The 15,992-nt window shown below is 39.8% G+C and overlaps 2 protein-coding genes across 2 annotated transcripts in view; both read right to left on the bottom strand.

The window, feature by feature from the left end:
• Positions 1-187: 187 nt before the first annotated feature.
• The window catches only part of mfsd14ba (major facilitator superfamily domain containing 14Ba), a 23,040-nt gene continuing 7,235 nt past the window's right edge, over positions 188-15,992 (bottom strand). Inside the window, exons 2-12 of the mRNA XM_051938868.1 lie at positions 13,396-13,494; positions 11,663-11,725; positions 11,225-11,352; positions 10,215-10,329; positions 8,532-8,750; positions 8,049-8,162; positions 5,498-5,569; positions 5,268-5,380; positions 4,922-5,019; positions 3,780-3,943; positions 188-2,326 (exon numbers count right to left, since the gene is read on the bottom strand). Coding sequence (XP_051794828.1) covers positions 2,054-2,326; positions 3,780-3,943; positions 4,922-5,019; positions 5,268-5,380; positions 5,498-5,569; positions 8,049-8,162; positions 8,532-8,750; positions 10,215-10,329; positions 11,225-11,352; positions 11,663-11,725; positions 13,396-13,494 — 1,458 coding nt within the window. The 3' untranslated portion in view covers positions 188-2,053. The remainder of the gene's footprint in view (positions 2,327-3,779; positions 3,944-4,921; positions 5,020-5,267; positions 5,381-5,497; positions 5,570-8,048; positions 8,163-8,531; positions 8,751-10,214; positions 10,330-11,224; positions 11,353-11,662; positions 11,726-13,395; positions 13,495-15,992) is intronic.
• The window catches only part of txnl1 (thioredoxin-like 1), a 76,594-nt gene continuing 67,284 nt past the window's right edge, over positions 6,683-15,992 (bottom strand). The window contains exon 9 of the mRNA XM_051938873.1: positions 6,683-6,700. The gene's annotated coding sequence lies outside the window, so the exon portion shown is untranslated. The remainder of the gene's footprint in view (positions 6,701-15,992) is intronic.

The raw sequence follows: 15,992 nt of genomic DNA, 5'->3' as shown, positions 1-15,992 counted from the left end.
AAGAGGAACAAGAAGTCCTGCAGCAGATGGTCCTTTCCTCACAGACCATCGAGGAGTTGGTGTGTAATTACATAAAGTACAGTAGTGTTTTAAATGAGGGGTAAGTACAGTTTTCTGGCTCTCAGGAGAACATCGGGAACCAGAACAACAACCATGTGGAGCAAAAATAAAAGCATATATGCAGGTGTCAAGTGTTGTACTGCTTTAATTTCCAACAATTGGCTGGTACACTTCCAGACGAGACGACAGACAACGTGTATTTACAGTGAAACCTCCACGTAAACCGCTTTTCTTCACATGTACAGACATCCAAACCATGTACAGTATTTACACCGTAACCGAGCAGCCGAGAAGGAAAACGTTCACAAGCACACCACTATCCTCCTTGTTGTCGCAGTTCTGGGAGCATCTGCTACAGAAAACTGGAATATCTGGTGTTTCATTACTAAAAAAAAACAGAAGAAAGAGTCTGTTTACGACAAGAAACTGTTCATTTTAATGTAGCACCACCAAATTTTATCAAAAAAGAGGATGTGGGGACCTGATTTCTGTTTGTTTCGTGTCCATATCAGGTTAAAAATGTGATAAAACAGGACACTAGTGTGCATGTAAGCGTCTTTAGGTGCAAATAGAACAGAAGAACGGGGGATATTTAGTGTCTGATGAACACCTCAAACCATCGCCGAGCTACATAAAACCTCCAATCTCACGCTTCACTTGCATTATATACAAACTGTAATATCATTCACATGTACATTTTACATTTTAAGGTCATAAAGCAAATAACTATGTACACTCTGTGCCGGCATATGCTCTAAATCTTCTCTAAAGCTCTCATAAAATCTCTCTCTGGTGCTTCAAGTATCAGTTAATTCACAGGAACACCGCTGCTGTCAGGGGAAGAAAACCTCAGCCGTGTTTTTCTCGTAAAAATTAAACCTGCCAGACGGTAAACTGCAGACCTGGGCGGTCTGGAGCCAGAAGGATTAAGTTCATTTTTGAATATTTTTAATAAAAACATGTAGGTGACAGCGAGCCAGAGCTGCAGTTGTGAGGATTTCCCGCTGCCAGCAGCCAGCAGCACTTCAATAAAGTGACTTTGATATAAAAATAAAACACGCGAGTGACGGTAGATCAGCAAATCCAGGTTGATTGTGACTGTAAAAAAACACTATGATCTGAGGTAGAGTGACACTTGAGGACACTGACTGGTAAAATTAAAACTATCCGGTGAGGTGGTTCCGTTGAGGTTCGGTTATTCTGCTTAATTTTGGTATTTACGTCTCATAAATTCTGATAAATATCTACAAGGAGTGTCTTTTGGACCGTTTCCGTCGCTCTTGCTCTGGTTTAAGGAGATTAAAAGTAAAAATTAAATCGTCTTCAGGTGTTTTGACTCATCTCTCAGCTCGTCACATTCATTCACTGTTAGCATCGACGTCTCGTAGCAAGATACTGTACACTTTAAAAGAATAAAAATCCCCAAAAAGAACAAAAAAAAGTGTAACTAAAAAAATATTAAACAACACCAAGGAAAAAAAGAAGAGTAGAAATCAACACTGATGTTTCGGCTGCCTTAAATATGCTGCAGACTTGTTTCCTTTGTACAGTAATCAAATAAAACACAGCCTGGAAATGATACAGCTGAAAGGTAAAAACACCTTTCTCTTGTTCGTCACAAAAACAATCCACAACTTCAAGCTTAAAGATGAACGAAAATCCTTCCAACAAAAATACTCTTCTTTCCGTCCGTGTGATTTTTAAAACGTAGCTGGTCCTTCTTCTTGGTGGTTTTTGTTAAATCGGTGGCGTCCACGTTGGCTCCACCTTCCTTCTGGACTCTTCCGTCCAACAACATGAAGGCAGCTAATCTGCAGCTCCTCGCTTCCTCATCGGTTGCGAGATGTTACGTATCCTCAGTCAGTATTGTTAGTTCCAACTCCTGACAACCGGAGCTCAACGATGTCAATCTTCTGACAATAAAAACACACTTAGTCCCGCCACGAAGGCAAAGAAAACAAGTCCTTTGTTTACAAAATCGATCGACCGATAATCAAACGATACTGTCTTGCAGCAGCGGCTCGAAGTCCTCGTCGCTGGCGGTCGGCGGGCTTTCCTCGTCGCTGCCCGGGAGCGGCGTGTTGATGTGGACGCCAGCCAGCGAGGACATGGACTCTTTGCTGTCCGGGTGGGGTTTGTCGCTGAGGGACATCTGGGAGGACGAGGAGGAGCAGGACGGCTTCTCCGGGATGAAGAGGGCGACGAGGAAGGCGACCACGACGGTGCACGCCCCCAACAGGAAGGGAGGACCGGGGATGAGCGCGTGCTGAGAACGGAAAAAGTAGTTTAGTTTGCTTTCAGCAGAACAACCAGCTTAAGAACGTCCACGATTAGTAGTTTGTGATAGTAAAAACACAATAAGTCAGGGATGCCTCTAGAAATGTTGCGTAGAGGTGACCAAATGGGAGAAATCTGGAGGCGTCGCACCAAAACCAAAAGACAAAGCTGGATTCTAATAATTCTATTATGCTGTTGTTGTATAAACTACCGTTCAAGAGTCAAAACTCACACTTTTATTCATGTGCTAACATAACTGCTCAAGGGTTTTCTAATCATCAATGAGCCTTTCAGCACCATTAGCTAACACAATGTAGCATTAGAACACAGGAGTGATGGTTGCTGGAAATGTTCCTCTGTACCCCTATGGAGATATTCCATTAAAAATCAGCCGTTTACAGGTAGAATAGTCATTTACCACATTAACTATGTCTACACTGGATTTATCATTCATTTAATGCTATCTTCATTGAATAAAACTGCATTTCTTTCAAAAATAAGGACATTTCTAAGTGATCCCAAACTTTTGAGCGCTCGTGTATGTGAGTGTAAGAGTTCAGACATCTGTTGCTGCTAAACTTTAGTTTCCTTTTTGAAGGTAAGATAACTCTTCAACAATCCCACAGTGGGGAAATGTGCAAAGTTACAGCAAAGATAGTGCAAACATTTAAGTAGTAGTTTTAAAAAATAACATTATTGCACATATCAGTGTTACTGTTATTGATTAATAGAAATACCAAAGGAGTTCTATTATTGCACAGATTGTACCTAAGCAGAAATAACATATATTCTTGTGTATGTAGAAAAATATATATTGCAGTTTGTTTGTTTGTTTTTACAAAATACTTGCTGTGTACAGACAAATACAGGTAACATTTTAGCTATTTAAGTGCTTCAGTTTCTTTAAATGAAGAAACTTCGCCTGTAGGCATCATAAACTTGGGATATTGTTAGAAATACTAGTGCGCGAAAAACACATCTGGGGTATATTTATGATTTCAATATTGAAAATGTGGTTATAATTTATCAAACTAGCCACTGACAGCCCCAAAAAATACATTTTTATTGTCACTTGACTCCCATTTCCCACATATTGGTGGTTACGTTATCAATTAGAGAGGTAAAAATCTCACTGTTAGAAAAAACAAATATGACAGAAACATATTTAGACTTTAGTAAACGGATCAAATTTTTACGGTAAAATAATATCGAGCTTCGTTCAGGATTTGTTCATATTCATGATTTAATTAACTCTGAGGAAATAATCCCAAACAGATAGAAGCAACAAACTAAACTTTAGCTCCTGTTATTATTTAGCATTTTATCATTAAAGTCGCTTTAAGAAATAAACATCCTGCAGGTTTACAACCCTTCTCCAGGGTTAAGCCATTATTTTTTAGCACATCTTGTGAGGAATGGATTGTATCTGAGTGGATTCTAACCTCGGTGGGGCTGTGCAGAGGCAGCGGGTCGATGTTAAAATCTCCCTGGATGGGGTCCATGGTGTTGAGCTCCACGTTGAAGAGGAAGAAAATGAATCCGTACAGAGCCGGACCCAGACCGTTACATAAACCTCTGATCCCCGTGATCATCCCCTGGACCACACCTGAAGAAGGAGGACACAAGTGAAGGAGCTGAAGACACGATACCACCGCTGATATATTTCACTATCAGCACATCTATTTCTGTGCCTGATTGAGGAACATGTACTTCAACGGAGAAGATCAATAACAACACACTGACCTACTGATCTGAGGAAAGAGAACAAGAGCAACCCAGTCTCCACAACACAACACTCCTATACAACTAAACTGCATTCTTTTGAAGGGAATTGGAATTTTGATCCGAAATAAAAGCAATTTGTGAGCCATGATGCGGTGGGAAAGGCTGTTTGAAGGAGTGACAAGGTCTGAGTTAGGGAGTACCAGAGGTAACTGGAGGCATTAACAAGAAATCAGACTGTCATTCAGAATTTTTAGAATCAGGTTTTTTGTTGTTGTTTATTGTCAGTTTTCACTCGGTCAGGTCAGGGTACAGTAAAGTACGGTAAGGTACGGTTCAAAAAGGTAAGGTACTCTAAGATACGGGAAGGTAAGGTACGATATGGTCAGGGAGGGGAAGATGTGGTAAGATAAGGTACGGTAAGGTACGGTAAGGTAGGTAAAACAGGACTAAAATAGAACAGTAAAAACCAGTGATCCTGAGGTAATAATTAATGTCACACATAAAAATTAAATGTTGCACATGAAAGTGAAATTCCAAATGAAACTGTTGATATTGTCAGATTTAAGTGTGCAATGTTTCCAAAATTCCTTGGTTTTGGTTAAAAAATGATTCTTTAACTCCATGTTTGAAGCTTCTCCATTCATTTTCTGGGTTACCATGGTAACAAGTCCATCTAAGACATGATTGGCTGACTGAAAAGCAGCAACACTGAAGCAGCAAAATCACTGGCAAAGAAATGATGATTAGAAACGTCTTTGTGATATAAGCTAACAGAAACTTGCAGAAAATATGATTCCCTTAAAACATAACTGGACACTGAGTTGACCAGAGAGGAGAGAGGATGTGTATGCCTGGTTACCTTGTTTATCAGGATCAGCAGACTGTGACACCAGAGCAGAGACTGCTGGGAAGGTGATGGAGGACATCGCAGCTACAGCACCAGCCGCCCACATCATCCTGGAAACACAAAAACACATGGTTAAAGGTGTGTATGCCTGATATTTTAGTAAATGTGATTAGGAAATACCTAGAAATGGGTACAGAATACTATTATGCAAACACTAGGATGTGCTTCATGCAGATAATCAGTTGGTGGGGATAACTTTACAGTCTTCTGCTACCTTAAATCATGTCAGAGTAAAAGATGGTGTGATTAAAGAATTTCTTTTGAGGTCTTATTTTAAGGAGGGTCACAGCTTGCTCACCACGGCTCGGATCCGAAGCCGTACCAGGCCAGCTGAAGGATCTGGAAGCCCAAACCCAACAGAACCGTGTTCTTATTACCCAGAGTTCTCATCAGCAGAGTGAGGAAGAGAGTCTAAGGAAGAAGAAGAAGGAAATATTTAATATGGTGACAATTTTATGTAATTCATCAACATCTATTGGCGCAATGTATGTGTTTAAAATGTTGTCTAAAGACCTTCTATAGAGTTACCTGTGCTACGATAGATAGAATTCCCACCACTCCGATAAAAACAGCGATGGTTGTTGAGGAGAAGTTTATGACCTGAAAAGGAAAGATAGAATTTATGTTGTTTATAGCACTGTTACATTTACAACACAACTTTGCATAATAGGTAATATCTGAAAAAATCAGAGACATCTACAGTTACGTGTATAAACAAACCTTAACTATGAGCAGGAGTATAAACATCAAAACATGCACACATTTGGTATTTCAAATTAAGCAATAACTTCATGAAATAAGATGGTGTCATCAGCGTAAAAATTGACATCTCAAAGGTCAGTTGGAAAATATAAGGATATAATTTGTATTAAGTTGCAATATGAATAATTTCTGCATTTACGAACCTGCACAAAACCAATTTCTCTACATATACAAGAATCTGGACAATAACAGTATTTTCTCGTTATGGAAAAATCTGTGCAACATCAGTGTGTCTTATATCTGTATTTCCAGTCAAGGAATACTTGCTTTTTAATATACAGATCAAATAGAATATATAGATGCTTTAAAGGATTTATTAATAACATCAGTGCATTACATATCCTTTGCATCAACAGACACAAACATACTATATAGTAATAGTAGTAGAGTTTGCAGTCTTTTGTGGGATGTATTCAGTGAAGACATAGACAAACTTCCAAAAAAAAAAACCAAACCAATGCAATCAATCAATGCTGTCTGAATAGATGTGTGTGATCCTGGCTGTGTTGTGTTTTTGGCTAGAAATAAACTGTGGACTCATCCATGGCGCGCATCAACACAGTGTGGGTTGTCTGCCTTTTGCCTATTTTTGGTTTCGTCATGTTTACAGTTGTGGGCAGAAGAATTCTCCATCTTTAGGTAGAGTTCATCCGTGAACTCTTCATCCTGCTAGTCAACATCCCTGAACACTTTGTGGGAGTTGTTATATGATGCAAGAGAGGTAAATCAAGTTTTTCTTTGTCGAGACATCAACGGTCGTTCAAGATAAAGCATCAACTGCCCAAAACTATGATACACTAAATGAGATAAAACAATCTATTGTCGTCTCTGATCGACATTTCTGGTCTGGATATCTTGCATCTTTGAGTTGGACTTTAACTGTGATGCCCAACTTGCCCGATTCAAAATATTCTAACCAATGAAGCAGAAGAAAAAGGTCATGCTGTCAGGGCCTCCTCCTCATCCTCTGCTCCCTCCTGACATCCTTTCCCCCTTTTCCCTCTCTCTCCCCCTCTCGCTCTCCCTCTAGCTCTCCCTCCAGCTCTCCCTCCAACTCTCTCTCTCTCCCTCTGCCGCTGCCGAGTGGAGTACAGCCTCTCGGCTGTTTCCACTTGGCAATCAGCGCTCCTCCCCAGAACCCGGGCAGCTGAGTGTCATCTCGTTGATTACCACCACCTCCATAAAGACCCGTCACACCTTCCACACCCTGCAGGATTGTAGACTCTGCTTCAGCACAACCTCACCGACCCAGCTGCCTGACCATCCCTCCGCCTTCCTGGTCTCCATCTTCTCCCATAGACTCCCCCCTGGACCCCTCCCCGCTCGCACGCTCGGCCTGTCCTGCCGCCTGGAGCTCCAAATCCGTCCGTGTCTGGCCTCCTCCTTCTCGGAGCTCCAACCCACCTGCCTGCTCTTTGCCGCTGGCGTCTTCCGGCTCCCTTCAGCTGCACTCTTGTCCCCCTGATGCCAGCCCACCACTGATCCTCGGCTTCGCCGCTCCGTCCCGCTCCCTTCCTTGGCTTCACTCCCGATCGCTCCTCACCACCCCTCACTCCCTCTCCTGAACACCCCCCATTAAATCTGCTTGCATTCAGTCTGCCTCGTTGTGTACTCTCTGCATGAGTTCGCCTTAGTTATCCTAACACATGCACGACAGAACATATTGTACATTAGTTGTAGTACTTGGTTGCCCCACTAGGTGGAGCCTCTAACTATTTAATAAGAGGGATGCTGGGTTTGTGTTTTATACTGTAGCGACCTGAAGGGGTTGTTGTTTGGACTACAGGCAGCTTCGTATTTACAAACAGAGAACATTGAGGGGGTTTAGCTAGCAACAGGCACCATGACAAAGACTTATGTGGTTGTTAATGACTTCTAGCCAGAGTTCACATATTCAGCTTCACTAGAAACGTATTTTTATAGTGGAGGGGCTAATTTAACTGAGCCATATTTGAAGGGTCTGGAAGCAGAGTGGTCTAACCCACTTTCTGTAGTTTGAGAAAAATGAGTTTGCGCTTTCGAGAATGAGGAAGAGTTGAAGCGAAGAGACATAAATTATAGAAGACTCGGGTAGGATTTTTTAATGGGTTAGATCACTCTGCTTCTATCCCCATCATATACGAATGTCACATGTCTGTGTGGAAAAAAAGCTGTACGAGTACAAGGAACATTGTTCACTGTGCTACAAACATTTTAACAACTGATAAATAATTAATTGATGACAATATCGGTTAGGAAAATCGCTTAAAATTTGCATCCCTGAGCAGTAATCTAACATTCTTTGGAAAACTGTGCATTAAGCAGCAGTGTGCCTCACCTGTCGCAGGTACAGGAAGAAGCTGGAGTACTGTCCGGCCTCCGGCAGGTAAGACAGGAACACAGTGATGCAGATCAATAAGACTGTGGAGTCCTGACCAACCTTCCTCAGAGACTGTAGGAGAAAGAGAGACAAGAAATACAACACCGGCGCTGTCAGACGATCAGTTAGCGTCCAGTTAACACCAGGGACATAAGGGTGAACGTTACAGTCGGTGAAGCACAGCTGACTCCCTTCTCACTTCATTTTATCATTACCCCAGCAACAGCTTACATAACTGTTATCTCACAGCATCGTTTAATTATTAAAATAATGTCAGTGAGTCTTAGGAACACTGAGGTGCCTTCGCCTACGTCTCCACTCTACACACTGAGTCCACGAACAGAGACGAGAACCAAATCATTAATAAAAAAAGACTTCATGCAACTACAAAAGAAGACATAGTAACCAGCTGATCAGATTTGGAAATTACTGGTTACTGACAGCGAAGGGGTCGGCCTGCTCCCAGGATATCGGCGCCCCCCAGGTGTTGAGCCTCATCTTGTCCGGCAGGGACTCGGGAACGGCCAGCAGGATGAAGCAGATGTCAGCCAGAGCGATCAGAGTGGCCACCAGAACCACCAGGTTGTCTCCGTACCAAGCCGACAGGTACGCTCCGATGGCCGGACTCGTCACCAGGCTGGCGGCGAAGGTGGCCGAGACCTGGAGGACAGAAGGAATGACTTTCAGAAGGTGGCCGTCACCCATAACATAATTCAGAAAGCCAGAATAACTGATCTCCTGCTCTGAAAAGGGCAGTAAAGTGTTGGCGTGGAGGTTTTTGTGAAGCATTTGAAGGACACGCACACATGAGCGTTGTATCTCCAGATATGTTCACATTCTGCACTCTAATTAAGCTGAACTGTCAGTTTCTTTGCTTCTAAGGTTGCAGACTCAGTGTCAGCCATTCAACACCATCATCCATTCATCTGTCTGTCTGACACCATGAGGTCATTTGGTTTTTCATTTTAGAAAGGGTATAACACAAGGACTTCCTCTACTCTGAACTTCTTATGTTGGTCATTTCAGGGTCTAGCAATGTGTGCTCTACCTTGTTTTGTTTTTTGTCTACAGAACAGTCCAGGTTATCTAGATCTTCCATCATATTGCTGGCAAACGCCGCAAAAAACTGCAGTTCCTCAAATGTCCACCTGAGGCTTGCTCCAAAAGTGAGTAGTCCTGATAGACCTCGATGTTATAATTACCAACTTTATATCGGAAAAAGACATACAGTACCTACAGCCTGGAACAAACAGTGGTTTTGGTCTCTATAGCTATTTTTATAGGTCGTGACAACTTCGTGGGGGATGTATTTTTATATAATTCATCATTTTAAATTTCAATGAAGCTTAAAGTTTTGCATAACTAAGGGTGTGGCCACTTTGAGTCAAAGGTGGGTGCCATCACAGGTGAGCTATATACCCATAAACAGAAAAATCCAGAATTGAGAAATGAAATTAATGCTTATGCGACAAAAGCTGCATTTCGTCAAATGTTTACTTGAGGCTGGCTCAAAAATTGAGTCAATCCCCACAGACCTCTATGTTAAAATGTCCGACTTCACAGTAGAAATAAACATGTTTACAGCCTGGTATAGATATGTTTTTGCTCTCAATACCTACTTTCTTAGGTCACGATAACATTGCAGAGGGCAGATTTTTATATAATTCAGCATTTTTGAAGTTTTGCATAACTAGGGGTGTGGCCACGTTGAGTCAAAGGTGAGCCTGCCCACTGATAAAGGGAAAAATCTAGAGCTGAAAAATGAAAGCAACAGAAGTGCCAAAAACTGCAGTTCTTCCAATGCCCACTTGAGGCTGGCACTAAAAGTCAGTCATTCCCTATAGATCTCCATGATAAAACGTCCAACCCTACAGCAGAAATAAACACATTGACAGCCTGATATAAACAGAGTTTTGGTCCATGTAACTAACTTGTCCATTGATGACAACTTTACAGGGGGTAGATTTTTAGATTTTTAATCTGTTTAAATTGTAATAAGTCTTAAAGTTAAGCACATTTTAGAGTAAGGCCACATCACAGGACTATTGATTATCTTTACTATGTGTAATTTTAAGCTGTGTATACTTTAAATTCAGTGAAAACACATTGAACAGGAGTTCTTACCAGACCGTAGGCTGTACTCCTTTCTCTTTCGTCCGTCACATCGGCAACGTAGGCGAAGATGACCGAGAAAGTGACAGAAAAAGCTCCAGACATGGAGATCATGGCGAAGTACCACCTGGAGGACGAGAAGGTGAGACAAGACAGTTTCCTCAACCTGTTCTGTGAATGACTAAAACCTCGGATTCACGAAAAGATCCATCACTTGACTTGTGTTTAATTAAATTGTATAAACAACCAAACTCAAGCAATGGAAAAACATCTAGAAAACATGATGTAATCATGCTCAGTTTGAATAATTTGTCCTATGAACGATCGATTATTTTCTGGTTAGTTTCACCAAATATATCTCTAAGATCTTTTAGTTTGTTGTAAAGTCTACTCAAGTCACATGTGCAATATTTTTTAAAACAGTCCACGATGTCCAGATATTCCATTAAAATATTAAAGTACTCGCAGATTTTTTATATTAATATAAAAATAATAATTTAATGGGAAATTCTTGTAATTTGAGATGTATGGTACCATAAAATGCTGGTAGTTGTCATGTCTTTAATTGGGAAATTGTCCAAAAACTGTCAATAATGGTGGGAAACTGTATGACTTAGAAATTGGAAAATATATGTGAATAATGCAGAATGGAAATAACTGTCATTATTATATTTACTGAAGTGTTCACATTCATTAGTTGACTTGCAGAAGTGAAAAACTAGACAAATGTTTGATCTGTCAGTACGTAAAAAGATGTGGTTTTGTGTAACTAATGCTGAGATAAAATTAGTTTTGAATTCAAAATTATTCTTTCTTGTACTTAATTACACAGAAAAGCAACCATCATTGTTGGAAAAATCTAGTTATATGGTTTTATTTTATATTTCCTGCAAAAAATCCAACTTATTCATGAAGAAACAATCTGAATTTCTGTATTCTTTGGTTCATTAACTCCAGGTGATGCCCTCGACTTCACCTGCATCTCTTTTTATGTCGTACAAACAGAAAACACTGAGTCCTACCAGGGGCTGAGCCTCATCAGGGGAATCGGAGCACAGGTGAAGAAGACGGTGACCAGCAGGAAGGACCGCCGGCCCCAGACGTCCGATAACGCACCAATCAGAGGAGCCGACATGAAGGACAGCAGACCCTGGACAGGAAGAGGCGGAGTCAGTGACGACAGACTGAAATATATTTATCTAGATCTAGAGCTTTAAATGTCTCTGATGAAGTCAAAGGGAAGTATTAGGGGAAATCAGAGGTATTCTTATAGAGCAGAGTTGCAGGATAATGCAGGTTTCAGCGTTTTTGAAGCCCCATGAAATGGTCTAATGTCAGGATATGCTGACCATTCTTTTCAAAATCAACCTTCATCCCCTGTTCTATGGAATTAGAGTAATAAATTACAGGTGAAATATGTAAATATCTATGGCAGAAAACTGATGTGCTGAAGTTCTTACCTTCACACCCTGAATGAGTCCATTCATCAGGAACGTGTGCTGGGGGAACGTTTCATGTAAAACCTACAAGAAAATGAGAAAAAACACGATTTAAACCTAAATACATTCGATAGTTTAAGACGAATAACAGGAATCATGGAGCAGGATGTTGACAAACTCAACATATCACCAATTTATCTTCCTCCACAAGATCAAAACTTGACTTTAAGAAATGATGAAAGTCGTATCAAAATAGCAATTTTAAAGCAATCCAGTTAGCAAATGCTGCAATTTAGGAGAGACGCTATGATCCAGGTTTTAAACTGTTGTGTGAATAGTCCTGCTTTTGATGATATCTTGGTAAATGGTTGTATTTATATAGCGCTTTTATCCAAAGCGCTTTACAGGATCCGTCACATTCACCCATTCACACACACATGGCGGAAGCTGCCATGCAAGGCGCTAACCATGACCCACCAGGAGCAATTAGGGGTTCGGTGTCTTGCTCAGGGACACTTCGACATGAGCACGACGGACCGAGGATCGAACCAACAACCTTCCAGTTACAAGACGGCCACTCTACCCACTGATCCATGCCGCTATATCTTATGTGGTAATGCTCATTGTACATATTATTCTCTATCTATAACCAAATATTGAGCTGAAGCTGGACTGTTCAGCCCTAATTCAAACTACTTGTTCTGCAACAATCAAACTATGTATTTTTCTCTTTAAACTACAAGATATTTTTGTATCTTATGCACATTATGTAACTTTCAAACAATCTCTCCAATCACTTTTCATGAGTCCAAGAGGTTAAATTATTATACTGTTTGAAACCTTTAGTAATGAATGCTTAAGAGTTTTGGTAATAAAACAAAACAACACTTTTCTTCATGCTTGATTTGCTTAATTAGGCCAAATGGCTAAATATCAATGAAGACCAACTTTACCTCCAACCCTGTCACTATGTTAACACATGTTTTAATCCTCCATCCCAGTTTTAATCGCTACAATGGCTGATATTTGGACTACAAAATACCTATTCCCATTAACATGGTAATACAGATTGTTAAAATTTCTACAGAACAGTTGATCGACGTTCTCTGGTTTTGTAATGAACTTTAAATGCTATCACTAGAACCTGTTTACTATCAAAAACAGACTTTGCATGTATTTTAGCGATCCTTTGCTCAAAGATTTTGTCTAGAAATAAACTACAACAACTAAAATGATGGTTTGAATCAAGCAATATCCACTTCAAATCGAACTCAGAGTCAAGTTTATAGCCAAAGAGGTTTTCACAGACGAGGACTTAGTAAAATAAGAGGATTTAAAAGGAAGCAACTGGTTCAAGTCAAAGAAACGGTAACAGTAGGCAATCCAGGGAATTTTAAATGATAAACTGTTCAACTGAGAATATGGAAATTTACACCATAAACAACTTGAGATGTGCAAAAAGCTGAGTGTTAATCTAACATAGTGGGTCTCTGGTATTAGATTTAAGTGCTTTTTATCATCCAGAGCTCAGTAAGAATTAAAAAACTGCTGATGTTCATATTCAAACCGACTTTTCTTAAGTGCAACGTGATTTGGAGATAAGAACTTACAATAAATGCTGTAAATATAACGACGCTGCTGGAATGATGATATAAATCTCATCATCTTTCCCCCACATGGGAGCTGATTCCCGTCCAGCATCACTCTACATTAAAACACTTTCTCGGATGTCGATGCGTCACGCTCTTACTCACAGTGAGCATGGGCGTGGTGAGCAAACCCCAGGCGAAGAACTCCAGGAAGATGACCACCACGGCGTGATAAACACTGGGCCGGCCGATCCCCTGCTGCAGCTGGAAGAAACAAAGGACAAGCATGTTCTATAACCACATTTTATTGGGTTTTACACAGCATCAGGACTCAAAACTCCATCAGCTTTACATGAGGAATCATTTAATGAAGCCTGGATAATACCATCAGTGTCAGTGGGGCTGTTTGATTCGTTTGAGCTTGGAAATTACAACTTTAAAGTCTGAATTGTAACATAAAATTGCAAAGTAGCACAGCACAATTAGGATATGAATTGCGATATTGACATTTCAAAAGCATGTAGATTAAAAAAACTTGATTCTATCATATTATTTCACTCTTTTTAAAGTAATTTTGGTCAAACCTTGTCTGAAAGCCGCTGCAGTAACTGAGTGGAGACTAGGAGGTTCTCTGTGCACAGCTACATAGCTAGTTACTATATGCACTGCACATGAGGTTAACTTCTATTTGGCATTGGATTCAACCTCATTTGAAGTCTTATTTTGATGCAAAGATCTGTATTTTAGCAAAAATTAAAGTGCTTCCTCAAACACTGTGCCAGTTGCTGGAAATCACCATATTCTTTGATTGGGTAACCTCAAAGTTTCAGGGTTTGTTTTTTTTTGTGTCGAGAAGCACAAAAATCGAAAAATCATCATCACTGCTGAAGCTCAGACCAACTCAGATTTGGTAGGTGATTCAGCATGCGACAGAAAATCCAACCAAGATTACAAAAATGCGAGCGTATTTTGGTAAACGGCACTGTAATAATGACATCATTTTGTTGCACAAGTCAGTATTAAAAATGCTCCACTCCTGTAGATGAAGTCACTTGGTTCAATCTTGGGTAAATCTGACAGAACATCTTTTTTTTAACTATTTTCAGAGTCATTTTTGGTCCAACTCTGCAAATTGTAGCATCCATAGATGAGCAGATCAACAAGTGAGGAGTCTGGAGTAAAATTTTATTTAAATTTTGCACCAAATTCAATCTAATTTCAAGTCCTATTTTGGCGCAAAGATTTGTACATTAGCGAGGATGAAAATAGTGCTTCTTCAAACACGCTGCCAGTTGGTGGAAATCACCATCTTCACTGACTGCTTAACCTTGAAATTTTGTGCTTTTTGTTGTCGGGAAGCACAGAAATCTAGAACAAACATTTGTAAATTGTAGCGTCTATTGATGAGCAGATGTTCAAACAGTGAGGAGTTTTGGGTGATATTTTATTTATATTTTTGCACCGAATTCAACCTCATTTTAAGTCTTATTTTGACAAAGATTTGTGACAGTTGCTGGAAGTCACCATTTCCTTTGATTGGGTAACCTCAAAGTTTTAGGGATTGAAATATCATCATCCCTGCTGAAGCTCGGTGTGATTCGGCATGCAACCTAAAATCTAACCGATGCAAACACATTTTGGTAAACTGCGTCATATTAATGTATAATGTTTACCTTTTTTTGTTGCGTACACGATGAACTAAGCCCATTTTCTAACACAGCCGAGTTCCGGCTGATTAAATCACAGTGAGTATTAAAACTAGAGCACCCCACATGCATGACTACCAGCCTACTGACACAGATAAACAGGATTTAGGTGGCGAAATGGACCATTTTCTATCTTTAGTTTGACTAATAGCAGGTTCCACTAACACAGATTTAGACTACTTAGATAATGAGTTACTCATTGCTGCTCTTCTGCACCATTAATTTCAGCAGTGATATTAAAGGAACATCATTACAGACGCTAAGATTTCCTTCACCTTTGATACTTGACACAGTTTTTCTCTTGATTACCTTCATTCAGTTTCAGGAACTGCAGTGAATGAAGTGTCTCCTTTTATAATCCCAAAAAGAGTCAGTGACGTATTTCTTATCGTTTGTTCCACTGCAGTCGTGATTAGTTCAGAAATTTAAGAGTCGACTAACAGACTTTAAATGACTAAAATCAACTGATTTACCACAAAAACTCTGGCTGTTTTTTTTTTTACACGTACATCTGAAAAACATCCCAGAATTCAAAGTCAAAAGGAACAAACTTAGGCGGAATGGATCGAAGATGTTAAGTCAATGTTAAGTTTGTGTTTTTCTATCTCCAGGTTAAAGTAAGATATGAAAAACTGACATTGTTATTTCTATCCAATCAAAACTGTCAATGATAGAAAGGGTTTAACCGATGATTATTACTATCTGTGGTCAATCTGTGGTTTCCATTGGTTTTGGTTTATTGATTGGTCATGACTGACAATGAACACTGACGGATAAATGTTGAAAAGTTCTCTTTTAATTAAATATGTAAAACATAAAGACATTTCAGTTAACTTTTGTGTTGCAGTTTGTCTTATTCTGAAGTTTGAGGTTAAAATTACAATTTTTTTGCAAATAAAAAGACAGGAGACAAAATAAAGGGGAAATAAACTACTTAAGGTGTCTTTGTATTAGTACTGTTTATTGGGTCACAGTTTTTTTACTACTGTTATTTACAGAACTAATTTTATTTATTGATTTCTTTATTAACAATATATTTTAGTCTATTTGGTGTAT

The sequence above is a fragment of the Acanthochromis polyacanthus genome, chromosome 18, assembly GCF_021347895.1.
Source record: "Acanthochromis polyacanthus isolate Apoly-LR-REF ecotype Palm Island chromosome 18, KAUST_Apoly_ChrSc, whole genome shotgun sequence".
Classification (NCBI taxonomy): Eukaryota; Metazoa; Chordata; class Actinopteri; family Pomacentridae; genus Acanthochromis; species Acanthochromis polyacanthus.
The sequence above is the reverse complement of the archived record's forward strand: the minus strand, read 5'-3'. Positions and strand labels throughout refer to the sequence as shown.